At 43.8% G+C, this 17,110-nt stretch overlaps 1 protein-coding gene across 1 annotated transcript in view; it reads right to left on the bottom strand.

Annotated features, from left to right (window-relative positions):
• LOC147683337 (calcium-activated potassium channel subunit alpha-1-like) overlaps window positions 1–17,110 on the bottom strand; it is a 799,658-nt gene that overhangs the window by 397,936 nt on the left and 384,612 nt on the right. Inside the window, exon 13 of the mRNA XM_086942523.1 lies at window positions 14,226–14,335. Within this exon, the coding sequence (XP_086798649.1) occupies window positions 14,226–14,335 (110 nt within the window). The remainder of the gene's footprint in view (window positions 1–14,225; window positions 14,336–17,110) is intronic.

Raw genomic sequence — 17,110 nt, 5'->3', positions numbered from 1 at the left:
ATAACCTGGAAGCCCCCCAAACAGCACCCCAAAGACAGGCAAGTGAGCAAAAACTTTTTCACCATGGATTTGGTCCAAAACACTTGATTCTGATATTAGACCTTCCGAGCTATGCCCCCAGACCCCTGCAGCCACCCGCAAAAAAGCATAACACCCCCAAACAGGCAAAAAGCAAAAATGGGCCTACCTTCAATTCAGTCCAAATACCTGAAAAACAAATGCAATCAACATTAGACAGTGACAGCAGTGCTCCCAGACCCCAAAACCCACCCACAAAGACCTGGAAGCCCCCCAAATAGCACCCCAAAGACAGGCTAGTGAGCAAAAATGCAAAAACATTTTCACCATGGATTTGGTCCAAAACACTTGATTCCGATATTAGAACTTCCGAGCTATGCCCCCAGACCCCTGCAGCCACCCGCAAAAAAGCAGAACACCCCCAAACAGGCAAAAAGCAAAAATGGGCCTACCTTCAATTCAGTCCAAATACGCTGTACAGCTAGGCCCTAACTCCCCTTTTCCACCATGGATTTCCTGAAAAACAAATGCAATCAACATTAGACTGTGCCAGCAGTGCTCCCAGACCCCAAAACCTACCCACAAAAACCTGGAAGCCCCCCAATCAGCACCCCAAAGACAGGCAAGTGATCAAAAGCGCAAACACTTTTTCTGCTCCGATTTTCTCAAACCACTTTTATCCGGTATTAGACCTTCACAGCAATGGCCCAGACCCGTGAACTCACCCGCAAAAAAGTAGAACACCCCCACAAGTGCAGAGTCTTTCTTCATTGGGTGTAATCCAGCCATCTGCTTTGAGGGAAATAGGAGTCTGGAGGAGGAGGATAGAGGAGAATGTTCTTGTGAACTTGTGAACCTGAGGAATGTAGACTGTGGCACCTTCAAATCAATAAGCAAATAAGTGAAGACAGTTCTGCTGATGGGCTTATTTTTGTGATTAGGTGATTAAAGTTTTTTTATATAGATTTTGCAAAACAAAGAAAGACAGACACACAGGAATAAAAGTGAATAAGGATAAAAAAGAAAGTTAGTGATTCATTGACTCATTTTCAGGGCTTGGTGTCAGGGAAGAAGAGCTTGTCCTCAAACTCTGCGAATTCAGACGGGAGTAGGTCAGTTAACAGAGAAGAACTTCCCTCATCTAAGTTGGTGTCCTCCTCATCTTCTTCCTGCGTGCATTCTTGTATTTTGTAATCTGGTGGTATGAGGTGCTGATTCATCTTGATCATTGTTATCCTCTCCAAATTTTTGGGCGAGAGGCAGGTCCTTTTGGAATTTACAATGCCCCCAGCAGCACTGAAAACACGTTCAGAAGACACACTTGCGAGTGGGCAAGACAAGTAATTTATTGCCAGGTTGGTGATCTCTGGCCACACATCTCTTTTCCCATGCCAATACGCCAATGGGTCATCATGAACATAGACCTCTGTTGAGTCATTCAGATAGTCCTGCACCATCGACTCAAGGTTCTCCAGGGTTCCTCCACTTTGCTTACTTTTTTCTGGGACCTTTTGAGAAGCAAACTCAAACTGAGTTAGCCAATCCTCTTCTTCGCACAATGTTACTGTTGTGTCTGGTGCAGATGATACGGTTGCTGGTGTCGTTAACGGCTGAGAAGGAAAATCACTCACTTCTGCCACAGCCACAGATGCAGAAGTGGATTTTTTGACTCTGGATGGCCTGCTGATGCTGATGTACTGCCTTTTCCTTCAATTTCCTGCCGTTCTCTTTCAAACCGACTGGCTGACACAGCTAGCCAATGTTTGTACTTTGTAACATCTGCGTCATCAAAAGGAAAGAATACTCTGCCTGCCACTGCCTTTATGTACCGTGGATCCAGAATAGTAGCAGAAATGTAATGCTGTTCTGTGTGGATCTTTTGAAGACGTTCATCTCAAAGTAGGGGCTGTAATAACTTCTCCGCCAACTCAAATGCTTCTTGCTTTCCATCTTTTTGAAACGTAGAAGAAACCCCCTTCAGTTGGTGCTCTAGCATGCGCAACAATGGGATAGCTTTTCCCAAATTACAGTCCTCCCTGCTGATTGCATGCGTGAAGACCTCAAAAGGACGAAGCATGTCTGTCAGGCTTTTAACTAGCTGCCATTGCTCCACCTGTATCCTCAGGTCAATCATAGGTGTACCCAGTGTAAAGAAATACTGATCGACTACCGCATACTGCTCATACAGACGCTCAAGCATGTAGAAGGTTGTGTTCCAACGTGTTACCACCTCCTGGATGAGTGCTTTCACTGGCACTTTACGTTCATGTTGCAGGCACCTCAGCTGCTTCCGGGCCTTAAAAGAATGGTTGAAATGTGTGCACTTTCTTCGGCAGATGGTCAGTAACTCGCACACTGGACTTTCTTCACTCAAGAATTTTTTAACAACTAGGTTTATACAGTGCGCCAAACACTGCGCTCTGAAATAGTTACCCTTATCCATGGCCTTAACTACATTGGCACCATGATCCGTGGAAACATAACCAATCATGCGTTTTCTTGGGGACAGCCATTGAAAGACCTTTGTGTTAAACTCATGCAAAATGTTTTCTCCTGTATGATTTTGCTCCATTGCAAACATGGCTAGTGCTGCAAGTTTCCGAGCAGCTTTATGAACTTTGTCCGTGTCAACACCTGCGGTTACCTTTGCTTTAACCCCTGAAAAAGAGACCCAGTGTGCAGTGATGCACATGTAATCAACGGCTTGGCAACTGGTCCACATGTCTGTTGTCAGATGTGTAGTGTGAACAGCACGCTTCTGCAAATCTGCCCCAATCACCTCCAGCACATCTTCATGTAGTGCTGGAACCGCAACTCTGGCAAAATAGAACCGGCTAGGAACCTTCCATTTAGGGCAGAGCGTTGCCACTAATTCAAGAAAACCCACCCCTTCCACAAAAGAAAAAGGAAGAAGGTCCAGTGCTAGCATTTTAGCCAGCTTAGTGTTACACAGACGCGCCGTGGGGTGGTTGCGTTCAAATGGCGCATCTGAAAACAACATGCTTCTAACGGTGGGCTGAAACATTTTACTGGATGATGATGACTTCTTCAACCCAGTTACTCTCAGTGATGATGAACTTTCTTGCATTGGTGTCTCACTCTCTCCCACACTCTTAGTGTGGCTCATATATCTTGCAGGGGGTGTGCTGCTGACAGGGGTACTGGGTGTAACTGAAGAAATGTTTGACGCTTCTTCCTCCTCGTCATCATCAGATGAAACAACAATGGATACAATTTGTTGACTTGCAACTCGGGCTGCCTTGATCTCCCTTAGGTGCGCATGCCAATTGACAGTGTGCTGTCTCTCAAGATGACCTCTCTGGCCTCCGGTACCATAGTTGGTACCAAGCTTACCACGATTAACTCGAACCTTACAAATGGTACAAATGGCTATGTTTTCCCTTGTTGGGCTAACACTAAAGAAGTCCCAAACTGGCGACTTTAAATGTCTGTGGGGGGGCGAAGGAGGCGATACTGGGAATGCTAATGCCAGAGGAAGTGGAGGATGTGTGTTGCCGAAAATTACTACGTTGTGCACTTACAGCACCACTAATTGAGGAAATGGAGGTCGAGGTGGATGGAGGTCCCTTCTGGCGAGAAAATTTGGAAGCTGTAGGTGGTGGTGTACTAGTTAACTGCATTGGTGGTGGTCCCATTGACACGTCGCCAACATCATGCTCAGCAGCATTTCGGGATAGGGTAAAAATTTCTGTTTGCTGCATGCCCGCTGAGGCTGGAGTGACGTTTATGATGACTGCGTCGTTGTCATGAGAGTCTTCATCAGCAGGAGTATTCGCCACTTCTTGTTCAGCATCATCATCACACTTCATAACTATAAGACTTTCGGGGACCTTGCTTTTACGCTTAGCTATCTTTGTCAGATCATGGTGTGCCTCACTCTCAGATGGCGCTGGTGGTTCCCAATTTTCCTCCATATCATCAGAAGGAAGGGGGCTTGAAGAAGATGTAGACACCATCCTTGATCTTTTCCTTGCAGGGGATCTGGAAGACAATTAATCATCAGGAGGAGTGGCTTCCTCAAATGATACCTCGGCTTTAATGTCAATTTCCTGATGGTCCCCTACTTCGGGAGGAACAACTATTGTGGGCACTTGTGCCGCTCCATGCACATCTGCTTGCGCCTCTCCTTGCGCCGCCTCTCCTTTCACATGTACTTGGGCTTGTACTTGCACATGTGGTTGTTGTTGCGGCCGAGGTTGTTGAACACTCGTCAGATGAGTTACAACAACCTGTTTTGATTGAGGGATGCTGCTACTTTCTAGCGATGAGCCAACATCACAGGAAAAATGGTGATTGAACAACTATACTGGCTGCCTCTGCAGCACTCAAGAGCTTGGACCTAAGTTGGCGTGGTGGTGGTGGCACTGAGCCCAGTGGAGCGGAGGTGCTGCTCCCAGCTTGGTCCCCAGCAGACCCCGCTGCTGCTGCAGGCGTACTTTTTTTTTCCCCAAAAAATGCGGCGGTCGACACACCAGTTTCCTTGGTAAGTGGTGCCACTTGCTTCTTCTGCTCTTACTGGCAACTTTCTTGCTAGAGGAGCTACGGGCAACGTTTTTTGGGGCCATCTTCTTCAGATGTCAGAACAGCAGGCCGCAGTTGCACAAGTTGCAGAGTTGTCTGTGGCCACACGTGACATTGTGCTGCACACACCGCAGCAGGACTTGTTCCTGGCACTGAGGAGGAACGATGAGGCTGATGATTCATCTTTCTGCACCTAAAAGCAAACGAAGCCAGAGGAACATCAGTTAAATAAATGTTGCATATGTAGCGCTTTAATGAATAGTTTGCAAGTAAGCATTTTTATTATACCCACCCCCCAAAATGAAAACACCAATAAAATGCACCACTGACAGAGTACCCCTGGGCATAATGGATGAAAGCATGGCAGACTGGGTGCAGGCCTATGGCACAACAAAGCACACTGCCTGGCTTTAAATGGCCCCTAGACCCCCACCACATGGCCAGGCCCTGCCTGTACCAGTCCTCAAAATGGCCACCACCCATATGGCCATGCCCCATCAACACCCCAAAAATCGTAAAACAAACAAAAATCACCCCAATCCAATGCCATCCATGCCCTCCATGATGTTTACAGTAAAGAGACCCCACAGAAAGACTAAGTCAATGCACCACTGAGTACCCCTGGGCAAAAGGCCCCAACAACAGACAAAAAATCGAAAAACACACAAAAACCACCACAATCCAATGCCATCCATGCCCTCAATCATGTTGAAATTCAAGACACCCCACAACAAGACTCGGTCCATGCACCCCTGAGTACCCCTGGGCATAATGGATGAAAGCATGGCAGACTGGGTGCAGGCCTATGGCACAACAAAGCACACTGCCTGGCTTCAAAACGGCCCCTAGACCCCCAACCACATGGCCAGGCCCTGCCTGGACCAGGCCTCAAAAGGGCCCCACCCACATGGACAGGCCCCAACAACAGCTACAAAATCGAAAAACACACAAAAATCACCACAATCCAATGCCATCCATGCCCTCCATGATGTTTACATTAAAGAGACCCTACAGAAATACTAGGCCCATGCACCACTGAGTACCCCTGGGCATAATGGATGAATGCATGGCAGACTGGGTGCAGGCCTATGGCACAACAAAACACACTGCGTGGCTTCAAAATGTCCCCTAGACCCCCACCACATGGCCAGGCCCTGCCTGTACCAGTCCGCAAAATGGCCCCCTCCCACATGGACAGGCCCCATCAACACCCCAAAAAAATCGTAAAACAAACAAAAATCACCCCAATCCAATTCCATCCATGCCCTCCATGATGTTTACATTAAAGAGACCCCACAGAAAGACTAAGTCAATGCACCACTGAGTACCCCTGGGCAAAAGGCCCCAACAACAGCCAAAAAATCGAAAAACACACAAAAACCACCACAATACAATGCCATCCATGCCCTCAATCATGTTGAAATTCAAGACACCCCACAACAAGACTCGGTCCATGCACCACTGAGTACCCCTGGGCATAATGGATGAAAGCATGGCAGACTGGGTGCAGGCCTATGGCACAACAAAGCACACTGCCTGGCTTCAAAATGGCCCCTAGACCCCCAACCACATGGCCAGGCCCTGCCTGGACCAGGCCTCGAAAGGGCCCCACCCACATTGTCAGGCCCCAACAACAGCTACAAAATCGAAAAACACACAAAAATCACCACAATCCAATGCCATCCATGCCCTCCACGATGTTTACATTAAAGAGACCCTACAGAAATACTAGGCCCATGCACCACTGAGTACCCCTGGGCATAATGGATGAAAGCATGGCAGACTGGGTGCAGGCCTATGGCACAACAAAGCACACTGCATGGCTTCAAAATGGCCCCTAGACCCCCACCACATGGCCAGGCCCTGCCTGTACCAGTCCTCAAAATGGCCCCCACCCACATGGACAGGCCCCAACACCACCCCAAAAAAATCGAAAAACACACAAAAATCACCACAATCCAATGCCATCCATGCCCTCAATGATGTATAAATTCAAGACACCCCACAGAAAGACTAGGCCCATGCACCACTGAATTCCCCTGGGCATAAAGGATGAAAGCATGGCAGACTGAGTGCAGGCCTATGGCACAACAAAGCACACTGCCTGGCTTCAAAATGGCCCCTAGACCCTCACCACATGGCCAGGCCCTGCCTGTACCAGTCCTCAAAAAAGCCCCCACCCACATGGCCATGCCCCATCATCACCCTAAAAAATCGAAAACACACAAAAATCACCACAATCCCATGCCAGCCATGCCCTCCATGGTGTTTACATTAAAGAGACCCCACAGAAAGACTCAGTCCAGGCACCACTGAGTACCCCTGGGCAAAAGGCCCCAACAACAGCCAAAAAATCGAAAAACACACAAAAATCACCACAATCCAATGCCATCCATGCCCTCAATCATGTTGAAATTCAAGACACCCCACAGAAAGACTCGGTCCATGCACCACTGAGTACCCCTGGGCATAATGGATGAAAGCATGGCAGACTGGGTGCAGGCCTATGGCACAACAAAGCACACTGCCTGGCTTCAAAATGGCCCCTAGACCCCCACCACATGGCCAGGCCCTGACTGTACCAGTCCTCAAAATGGCCCCCACCCACATGGCCATGCCCCATCAACACCCCAAAAAATCGAAAAACACACAAACATCACCCCAATCCAATGCCATCCATGCCCTCCATGATGTTTACATTGAAGAGACCCCACAGAAAGACTCAGTCCATGCACCACTGAGTACCCCTGGGCAAAAGGCCCCAACAACAGCCAAAAAATCGAAAAACACACAAAAATCACCCCAATCCAATACCATCCATGCCCTAAATGATGTTAAAATTCAACAAAACAGTTGTATCATGCACCCATAACTAACCCTGGTCCTACTGGATACTGTGGCTACCCACAATATATTTTATTTAATGTTCTGAAAAAGTGCCAAAATTGTAGTTGCAGCAACTGTAATGCCCCAAACAAACAACATCAACTTACTTGTGAAATTTCTAATCCAAAAGTGATCCAAAGAAAGTCAAAAAGGCCTCAAATTCAAATATCCAGCAGCATCCACAAAAAGTAATCCTTCCAGGTCAAGATCCAAATCATAGTGACCAGGACATGAACAAAGCACTGGGAGGAGCCTGCTGGACAGGAACAGGAAGTTGGAGACTGTGGGGCACTTTCTTCCTCCCACCCCCCTCCCAAAATGGACTCCGTGCAAAAAAAGTGCAGGCAAATGTCAACCTGAAGAGTTATTCTGATAAAAATCATCATTTTCAGAAGGTTTATGCTGCCTGCTGGTGGATTTTTTGTGCAGAATTGCAAATTTTACAATTTCGCGAGTGCGATATTGTTGCTGCCCGCCGCTTCCACGAGTTCGCAATTGTTTACTCCCGCGATACGTGATCACGAGCCTTTATGACGTACTCGCAATGACAAACTCTTGCTGTGCAAGGTGGCGAGCCACGATAACGTAATCGCGGTCGACAAACTCCCACGGGATCACGCAGCAAGATCCAAAATGGCGCAGTACATGCAAACATGGAGAAAAACAACTCTTCAAACGCTGAATGACGGTAAGTGAACGCCGCACGCCGCAATATTGTATTTGTCAAGCGCGACCAAGCAAAAAAATCCGCTGCGCGTGAATTTGCGAATTGTCTGCAAATTCGCGAGAATTCGCGGATTGCGAATTTGCAGAAAATCCGCAAATTCCGCGAGCGGAACGGATTTTACGCTCATACTTAGCAATAACTAATTCGGTAATGATCCAGTACTAACAAGTGTGCACAATCAAATGATCCAAACCGAGCTGAGCATAATGAGAGAAAAAATCTCTGTTTAAACTACTCTGTAACCTGTCTCAAAATGGCGTCCATGTTTATTTGGTAAATGTTTTCACTAATATGCACAAGTCCTACTTTTATGTTTATAATGTGTAAGGTCGCATTTATGATTACTTTGTGCGTCTCCACTCCCTGACCCATGAACATGGAGATGGCTATCTCCAAAATGCGTCAGGAGTTGGTGTGTAGATATTTTGAATACATCGTTGTGCTAAGCATTGGAACTCAATGGATTGTTTATGCATGGAACTGAATTTGCTACTTTGAATATATATATATATATACACGTACAAGGCAGTGTTTCTGTGTAGTCAAGTGTAATAAAGATTTGCTTACCCATAGAAATTTACCTTCGTAATATTCTTTAAATGTTTGCACCAAATTCTTTTTTACACTATATTATTCCTTTGATAATTTGATCAAACACCCTCCAGCATTGAGAATTGACTGTAGGGAGAGTGGCTGCATCACGGAGTAAGGCCATTTGTTCATCAAACTCTGTCTGTATGTGTTTCTGTCCATATTCTGTCCCAGGTTTGTGTTTAATGATGTGTTAGATTTGGCATTTTCAGAAAATGTTTACTGAATTGTTCTCAGGTTAGGAAAACCTCTAGTAAAGGGATGGTGTTGATAGTTTTTCTGAAAAGAGTATCAGAGGAGACCAATGCCACTTATGTAGTATATTAAAATATCTCCTCTTCAATCTAGCCTCCCTAAGTCTTTTTTTATGGTAAACTAAAATATCATCCAAATCCTCTTTGGGGACCTCTATTTGTAGTCTGTGTTCCCAACGAAGTTGTGACATGTTGGCCAGTGGTCGTGGAAATGTATGCTTGTTAAGAAGTCCATACAGCCAGATAACAGTCCCTTGAAAGCCCTCTAATTATTCAAATGGAGAAGTGGAGAAGTGTGGCTCACTGGTTAGAGCAGGCAGACCCTGAAGCAGAGGTCAGACCCGGGACCAGGGTTCAATTCCCGACGCGGCAGGGTCTTGAGCTCAAATGTCCATGGACTCGATAATTCTCGCTTCGGTGCCTGACCTAATCATGGGTTTGCACTCTGCAACTCTGGGCATTAAGCTTGCTTAATCTCCACAACGGCCCCCCCCCTGCGGCGGGATGCCTGGCTATCACCTTGGGGATGCCCTGTAGGGGCTATCTCACAGGGGAAAAGTCAAGACGGGTTCCCAAGTCAAGTGTGGAGATACCCCTTTGGGGGTCGATTCAGGCGCTATATAAAAAACATAATAATAATAAATAACGTAAAATAGGTATTTTAATTTGTATATTGGTAGAGCTGAACTTGATTCTTAGACACTACCTTAATTGTTACTGTCTCTGGAAATGTGTGGATGTGAGGTTTTATTCCGACTTAAGGTTTGCAAAGGTTGTGTAAGCATGTGTGATAGTAAGTCACCAATAACCTCTATAGCTTTGTTTTTTCAGAAAAGCCAAATTGTGGAATGAAGACCTTTGTGCATTTCCCCATTATCCCAGTGTTGTATATGTATAGGTCATTTTCAGGTTATAACTAACTAAAAGGGATACCTTCTCCGAACATATATGAAAGAATTTATGATGAGGTTCCAAGTGGCAGGATAGGGAGGAGTCTAGTAACGTACAGTGACGCAAGGCTGCTATAATATTTCAGGAGGCTTTTGACACATATACCTTTATATGCAGGGGACAAGTTGAGGGTGCACGTGTGTAAATGGTGTCTACTCATTCTTTTCACAGGGTTGACGTCGTCTCCCCTGCCAAGAAGTTGGTCCCCACAAACATATGCTGAACTCGTCCAATGGACACATTCAGTAGCACCTGCACATTGTCTGATTTCATTCTGAGCAGCAATGTGCAAGAGGACCTTGTTATTTTAATTTCCAGCTGGCCCAGAGCAAAGGCACAGTTAATGGGCCATCAGGCCTCCTTTTGTTTGAACCGGAACATCACACTTTGCTGCAAATGCAATGAAGGGGTAACAAAGGCTCATAGCTTGTTATTACTTCCCAGGTACCTAAAAGAGGCATGCTTTTGACTTTTTTCAGTACCTATATATAAGACTTGTGCATGCTCTGTAAGAAGGTCAGATGTGTAGGTCTGTCCCAGTATTCACACAAATAACAATTTAAATGTCACTATTTTGTTTTATTACTTTTATAGTGCTACTCATCAGAACCCAGGGTGTCGGAGCACTTTACATCACACCTATACTGATAATAAATCATATCTGTGTAAATCAAGGTACAGGATGTGTAACATAAGCCTATGAGGGTTACAAGGTGTGGGAGTTAGATGTCCTTCATATCTCATTGTATTCTATATTAGGATTACAGTTATGAACTACAAGGAAAAGGATCTGTGTGTTAAAAGCAGTAACCCACTTACCCATCTACATAAAATGAAAATCTGTCATCTGCATGCCATATGATGTGCTTTGCAGGAGACATATTACCCCTCTACGCCACTTTGATTCAAAACTGGGACTAAACAAAAAACAGATCACTCTAGCAAGTGCATAAATCTCCGGAGTTATCTTACTAAAGTGTGGCTCAATGATTAGGGTGGCAGACCCTGATGCAGAGGTCTAGCCCGTGATCAGGGTTCAATTCCCCGCCTCGGTGGGTCTTGGGCTCAAAATTCCACGGGCCTGATAATTCTCGCCTCAGTGCCTATTCCAATCATGGAGTCCCACTCTGCAACTCTGGGCAATAGCTTGCTTAATCTCCACAACGGCCCCCACAATTCTAAGGATGCCTGGCCTTCACCTTGGGGGTGCCCAGGAGTGGACGTCTCACAGGGAAAGCCAGGATGGGTTCCACAGCGTTATTCGTACAAGTGCCTTGAGACCCTTGTGGGTGAGTAGTGCGCTATACAAGTATCAATTTACAATTTTTTTTTTACTATTATTATTATTTCCTGGGATATACTAGGCACACAAAGAAAAAAGGAGCAGGTGCCTTAACTCCATTAGATATTTTAAAATGCAGACTTTATAACTAATTAAACAGAACATATTTACTGCCACAATTCTCGTTGCTGCCATTTTCTTTGTGGCACAGTTTGAAAAAATAAATGTATACGTTGAGGCCCAGATTTTGTTTCCATGTTGTGCCACTTTTGAGGCACACATCTGACTGTAATGTGCTCAAATGTGCTTATGATAGACCTTAGAAATATATTTGTGAGGTCTTAAGATCTGCTGTCATTTCTTGTGATGTCTCTTCCTGTGAGGTCGTGGGTTGTGATGACACTTCCTGTGATGCTACGTGCAATGTCACACTTTGTGATGTCACATGCTGTGATGTCAAGTGCCATAATGTCACTTGAATACTGCCTAACTTGTTTAGTCCCCCACTTCTTTTTTAGGACTTGTTACCTGCTTATGTGTACCTCTGTGCAAGTCGGAAGCCAATATTTTACTTGAACCAACTGGTAGGCCACCCACTATGTTTTCATGTTAGGGAGACAGCACCTGTCTAATTCCGTTGATGCATGTAGCTTAGTGAGATTGAACCTAGACTTATATCTATTCTTTTTAAGAAAATCATTGAGGCCTGTGCAAAATTAAACATTTGGCTATGTGAAATTTCATACAATTTTGCAGAAAACTGTTCAATTTTGTGAAATTGAATGGGAGGGCATTCTTTACATTCAGTAGTTATGTAAGGTATTGTTGTGGGGGGGACTGTTTGGATGAGAAAATGTCTCCTACAATATATTTTGTCTTGCCATCAGACATTCTATGATGGGACCAGTGCTCATTGAACAAAATTGTGCAAAATTTGGAGAAATATGAAATTTGAAAATGTTGCTATTGTAACAACAATTTTGCACAGGATCAGTTCAAAACCTCTGTTCCATGCTATTTTGCACCTTGCCGTATTTCATGCAACTTTGTGCTTTCACTATGCATTTGGTTGCACACAGAAGCTGCATTTTACATCATTAGGCACTATCAAAAATTTTACTTCACACTTGAGAGTCACGGGATGCGGCATTTTAAACTTCTTGTTACAATTGAGGGTGGAGGATCATAATTTTGCTCCCATCTTAAGATACTGTAAAAGTGCATTACAATCATGTGTAGACATCACTCAAATGTATTCTGTGTGATTAATGTTACTAATAAAAGATGGCGTATGGCATATTTAAAGTATTCAATGTGTAACATAACGGGAATTATAAATTGTGTACGCTGAATTGTGAATAATAAGGGTGTTTGCAACATTTACATATTAATATTCTAGAAGAATTTACAGTTTAGATGTGTCTCAATGTGAAGCTAATAAAATAAGGTGTATGTGTAGACTAACGTTTAAGCATTTATACGTGTAACAAGAAATTATATTCATGTTGTTGTATTTGAAATGATATTTCTGTAATCTTTTTGTAATTTATTCATGCTTTAAGACACTGTATTTGCTATTGTGTAGAAATGTGCAAGTATTTTAACCCTGTGCACTATAAGTTAACATGATTTGTGGGCCTTGAGAACTGTTTCAGTGCAAGCCCACGTTTAAAGTCTAACATGTAATTTGTAAATATACCTTGTTAACACGCAGTCTTTTTCCCCACAGGGAACTACAATGCAGTTGTTACAACACCTGCATTGTAATTTCTCATACCATTATCCCACAAGTTGTAACAACGACTTGCGGAGGGGGAGCGCTGGATGTTGGGATAGTATAATTTACTATTCCAACTCCAGTCTGTGCGGACAGTAGGGAAGGTGTTGGATTTTAAATCCAACACCTTCTCCCCCCTCCGCAAGTCGTTGTTCCGAATTGTGGAGTAATGGTATGCGGAATTAAAACGCGGTCGCTGTAACGACCGCATTGGAATTCCCTGCGGAGAAAACGTTTTGTGGTAAATGTTGTTTACCGTAATTCGTACTTAACCTTTTATGTAGAATGTGTTTATTTGCATTTTTTGTTTCTACTGCAAGATGGACAACAATGACTTATTATTTAGAAAAATTGTGTTTTCAGTTTAGTTATTTAGAAAGGTAAGAGAAGATGGATCTTGGCACGGAGAAAGGTTGTAAGGAGCAAGAAGGCGAGTTCCCATGGCAGAGGAGAAGAAAGGCCAAGGACAAATGAAGTAGCAACTTATCGAAAGGTTGTGCCAGTAACCAATTTGTGCTGGAATCATGGAACGTTATTGGAGATGAACACATGACTTACCTTGAGAGCAACTGATGCAACTTATGCTGTAACGATCTTAGGACTTCATGAGGTACAGAACTCTGCTTCTGCTTGGCTTCATGCAACTTAAGTCCTAGTTGGAGTTTCTTCTACTGAAGACTCTTACTGCTGACACCTTTCTATTATTAATTCTTACTCAATGTCACTTTGTTTAGGGTGGCCCTTTTTAATGCAGTGTAGGGAGATATAGCGTGATCATGCTTACCTTTGAGAAATATTTGATCCAATTTAATGTTTCAATTCTTTTTCCTGATAACTTGTATTGTCATAACAGAATTCTTCTTGATATATAGGCTAAATCTCTTCAGAAGATGTGGGCTCCCTCTGTTTGTTCTGTTTTTGTATGCTGTAATACTGAGGTTGATTTATATTGAGCTATTTTTGAATTCATAATTAAGCCTTACTAATCTCAGATTTAGTTGTCGAGTGACTAAATTTGGTTACACCGTATTAACATTTACATTGTGATTGTTTCCCCCCTCTTACCTCTAAAGCAGCTAAGAAGATCTGCTTGAGTAGGGATGTTTAAGTAAGTCCAAGGTCCCTCACGGGGAATAGCTATATTGAACTGCCTGGAACTGAACATAAAACATTATAACCAACTAATTAAATACTTACATGGCAGCTTCAGTAAACGTCTTCCCTTCAAACGCCATTGAAAGACACTGAGTCATAGCCTGGTTGTTCAGGCCTTCCCAAAAGAGCAGCTGCCACTCGCCACTCTCCGGCTGAAAAGCAGCACAGAACAGAAAATATGTTATACATCAGATTATGTCATTGCAACGTCTTTAGTTTAGTTATCACAATATGCATTATTAAATGAACTGTGCTGCAGTGGGAGTCATTTACACCTTGACATAAATGGGACATTCACCACCAATTCGCTATTCACCTAGCCATATCTTTTTGAGGATGGAAAAGCACTGTGTTTCCTAATGCAGCACACATGGAAAGAGCAAAAAACAAGGTAAAATAAAAGTATTTCTCCTCGTTGCAACACTCTAATGCCTGCTTTTCAATAGCGTTAGGTTTTGGCACTGCCTCAGATTTACAGATTCTTATAAATCTGGGGCAGCATCAAAAAGCAATGGGTGTTGTGTTGGAACGCCCACAGCAACACCAATTGCATGACCCTCTCACACAAAGTGATGCATGAAAAGGGGCTGTATTTATAAAGTGAAAAGCCAGACAGGATGGCTTTGCATGGCCTTGTAAATATAAGCCAGCACACAGTGCCACGGGAGTGTAAAATGAAGTAACGTGATGGTGGCGCTTGGGTCTTGTAAATATGCCCTTCAGTATATATACAATTTCATTTTTTTTCCACTGGGTATGTGTGCTGTACACTTCAGCAGACATGCAGTCATACAAATTGGAAAGGGTTGGTGAAATATAAGCCTTTCTCTTTTTTATGGCTTCCTCAAAGAGGCATTATTTTTTTATGTTAGCAGATACGTTTAACAATAGGTGGTGTATGGTAACATCCGTGTACCATCCATGGAACACCCCTTTGATGCAAAGTAGCCCAATGCGCTTCTGTGTGTTAGTTTCAGGCAAATTTCCTGTACAAAAAGAATTTTATGCTGAAAAGCAAATTCGAAATCTACATTCTGCACTGGTTTCCGTCACTTATGTGATTCACATCCGGCACAAAATGTTAGTTAGGATTTCATCAAGGGACGAACACCAACACACTCTGGAGGCTGATGTTTGTTCCGTGGGATTGCTTTTTTTTTTATAGGGGTGCCCCTGTGCCTACACTCCCCCTTTACCTTGCAAACAGGCATTTAGCCAAATACAACTGCAGCACTGTTTATTAAGCACTGCAGTGCAGGTGACAAAATGTCTGTCAGCATGATTAACGCTGGCCAAAATCTGCATATGTATATTAGTAAATCTTCCCCATATCTGGCTGGAGGGTCTTGAGATTCCATGCCCGCTGAATGGGGCTCTCAAGCTTTCTAGACAGTCCCAGAAGTAATTATGCATGCATTATATCACTGCATTGTGGGGTAATATAATGCATGAGTAAATCCTGTTACAAGTGTACATTCCGATTTAGAAAATATCAAACCTGGAGTTGCATTCACAAAACAATAATTTTGTGCATGTAAATGAGACTTGCATTTGCAATAGGCTTGATGCATTGGGGTCATAGAACCCAAAAGCGACTTAGCTATCTCGTTTGAATAGCACATTTGTTCCTAGTTATGTGAACACAAAACATAGTATCCTTATGTGTGACCCACTTTCAAATGGGGGTAGCAGCTTTATATCACTGTATGACTGTTATGCAGGTATTCCAGGACAGCATATTGTATGACTTGGAAAAACGCCTTAAAATTGCTTTCTTTATTTGCAATCAGCTAATCGATTCACTCAATAGTGTATTTCAAGATACCAAATAATATGTATTGCTTTGAGAAAGCAGATCATCTGAATCTATGGTTAGTAGAAGGTGTAGATGTAAACTGTAATGTGTTTCTCAGTTATCCCACAAGAGTATGTTGGCTTTCCGGGAACCCTAGGACAGAGTACTTTAACTATAGGTGTACCAAACTAAAATATGGACTCCTTAAGGATCTGGAAGCTGCCCAGACCTGAGATCTTTGGTGTCATAGAACACTGCACACTGTCTGTTGGAGTAAAAAATCCAAGCATGGGCTGCTCAGTGTCTCTGCACAGCACATAGACTGACTGATCTGGCATGAAGAGAAAGTGCATGATATCTATAGATTTTAAGATGTCATTGGGTCAATCACCTTTTAGTCCTTCTTACCAGTAAATAGATCAATCTAGTCTCAAAGGGTAGTGCCTAGTATTTAGAGACATCATTAAATTGTGGTTTTCTTAAATCTGAGCAGCACTTCACTGTTTATGTACAAGAGCAAAGCATAGCACATGACTTCCAGTGATACCATGCACATTCATTCAATTTCATTACTACAATGTTAATTCAAGATTCATATAGGAGTTGTTCATGCTTGTCAAAGGGTATCTGACTAATTGATGTTGGTCTCAGGAAATGGCGCAGCGATGCAATGATGCAACTGCTGCAGATCGCGGAGCGTGAGCAAGGAGAGCTAGGAGCAGGGAGCGGAGCAGCACAGAGGGAGTTAGTTGTCACTCTGGTTCTGGTTTCGGGTTTCTGGTGACATTTTCGACCGCCATTTTCAGCCACCTCACCCCCTCATGGCCATTCCGCCTTACCACCTCACCGACAGGAGCTATCAAGATGGAGGGGTTTGACACTGTATCACATGAAATCATGACCTCCAGACTAATTGACATCGGTCTGGAAGGCAAGGCGCTGGCCTGGTTAAGGAGTTTTTTTACCAACCGCACTCAGAGAGTCATACTGGGTCCTTACCAGTCAGAGGAGGTTGAGATCTCAAAGGGGGTGCCACAGGGCTCCTGCTTGAGCCCAACGCTTTTTAACATCTATGTGGCACCCCTAGCTAACATCATGAGATCTCATGGGTTTATCCCTGTATCGTATGCAG

Source organism: Lissotriton vulgaris, chromosome 11 (genome assembly GCF_964263255.1).
Source record: "Lissotriton vulgaris chromosome 11, aLisVul1.2, whole genome shotgun sequence".
Taxonomy (NCBI): domain Eukaryota; kingdom Metazoa; phylum Chordata; class Amphibia; order Caudata; family Salamandridae; genus Lissotriton; species Lissotriton vulgaris.
Note: the sequence above shows the minus strand (reverse complement) of the source record. Positions and strands in the feature narration are given on the sequence as shown.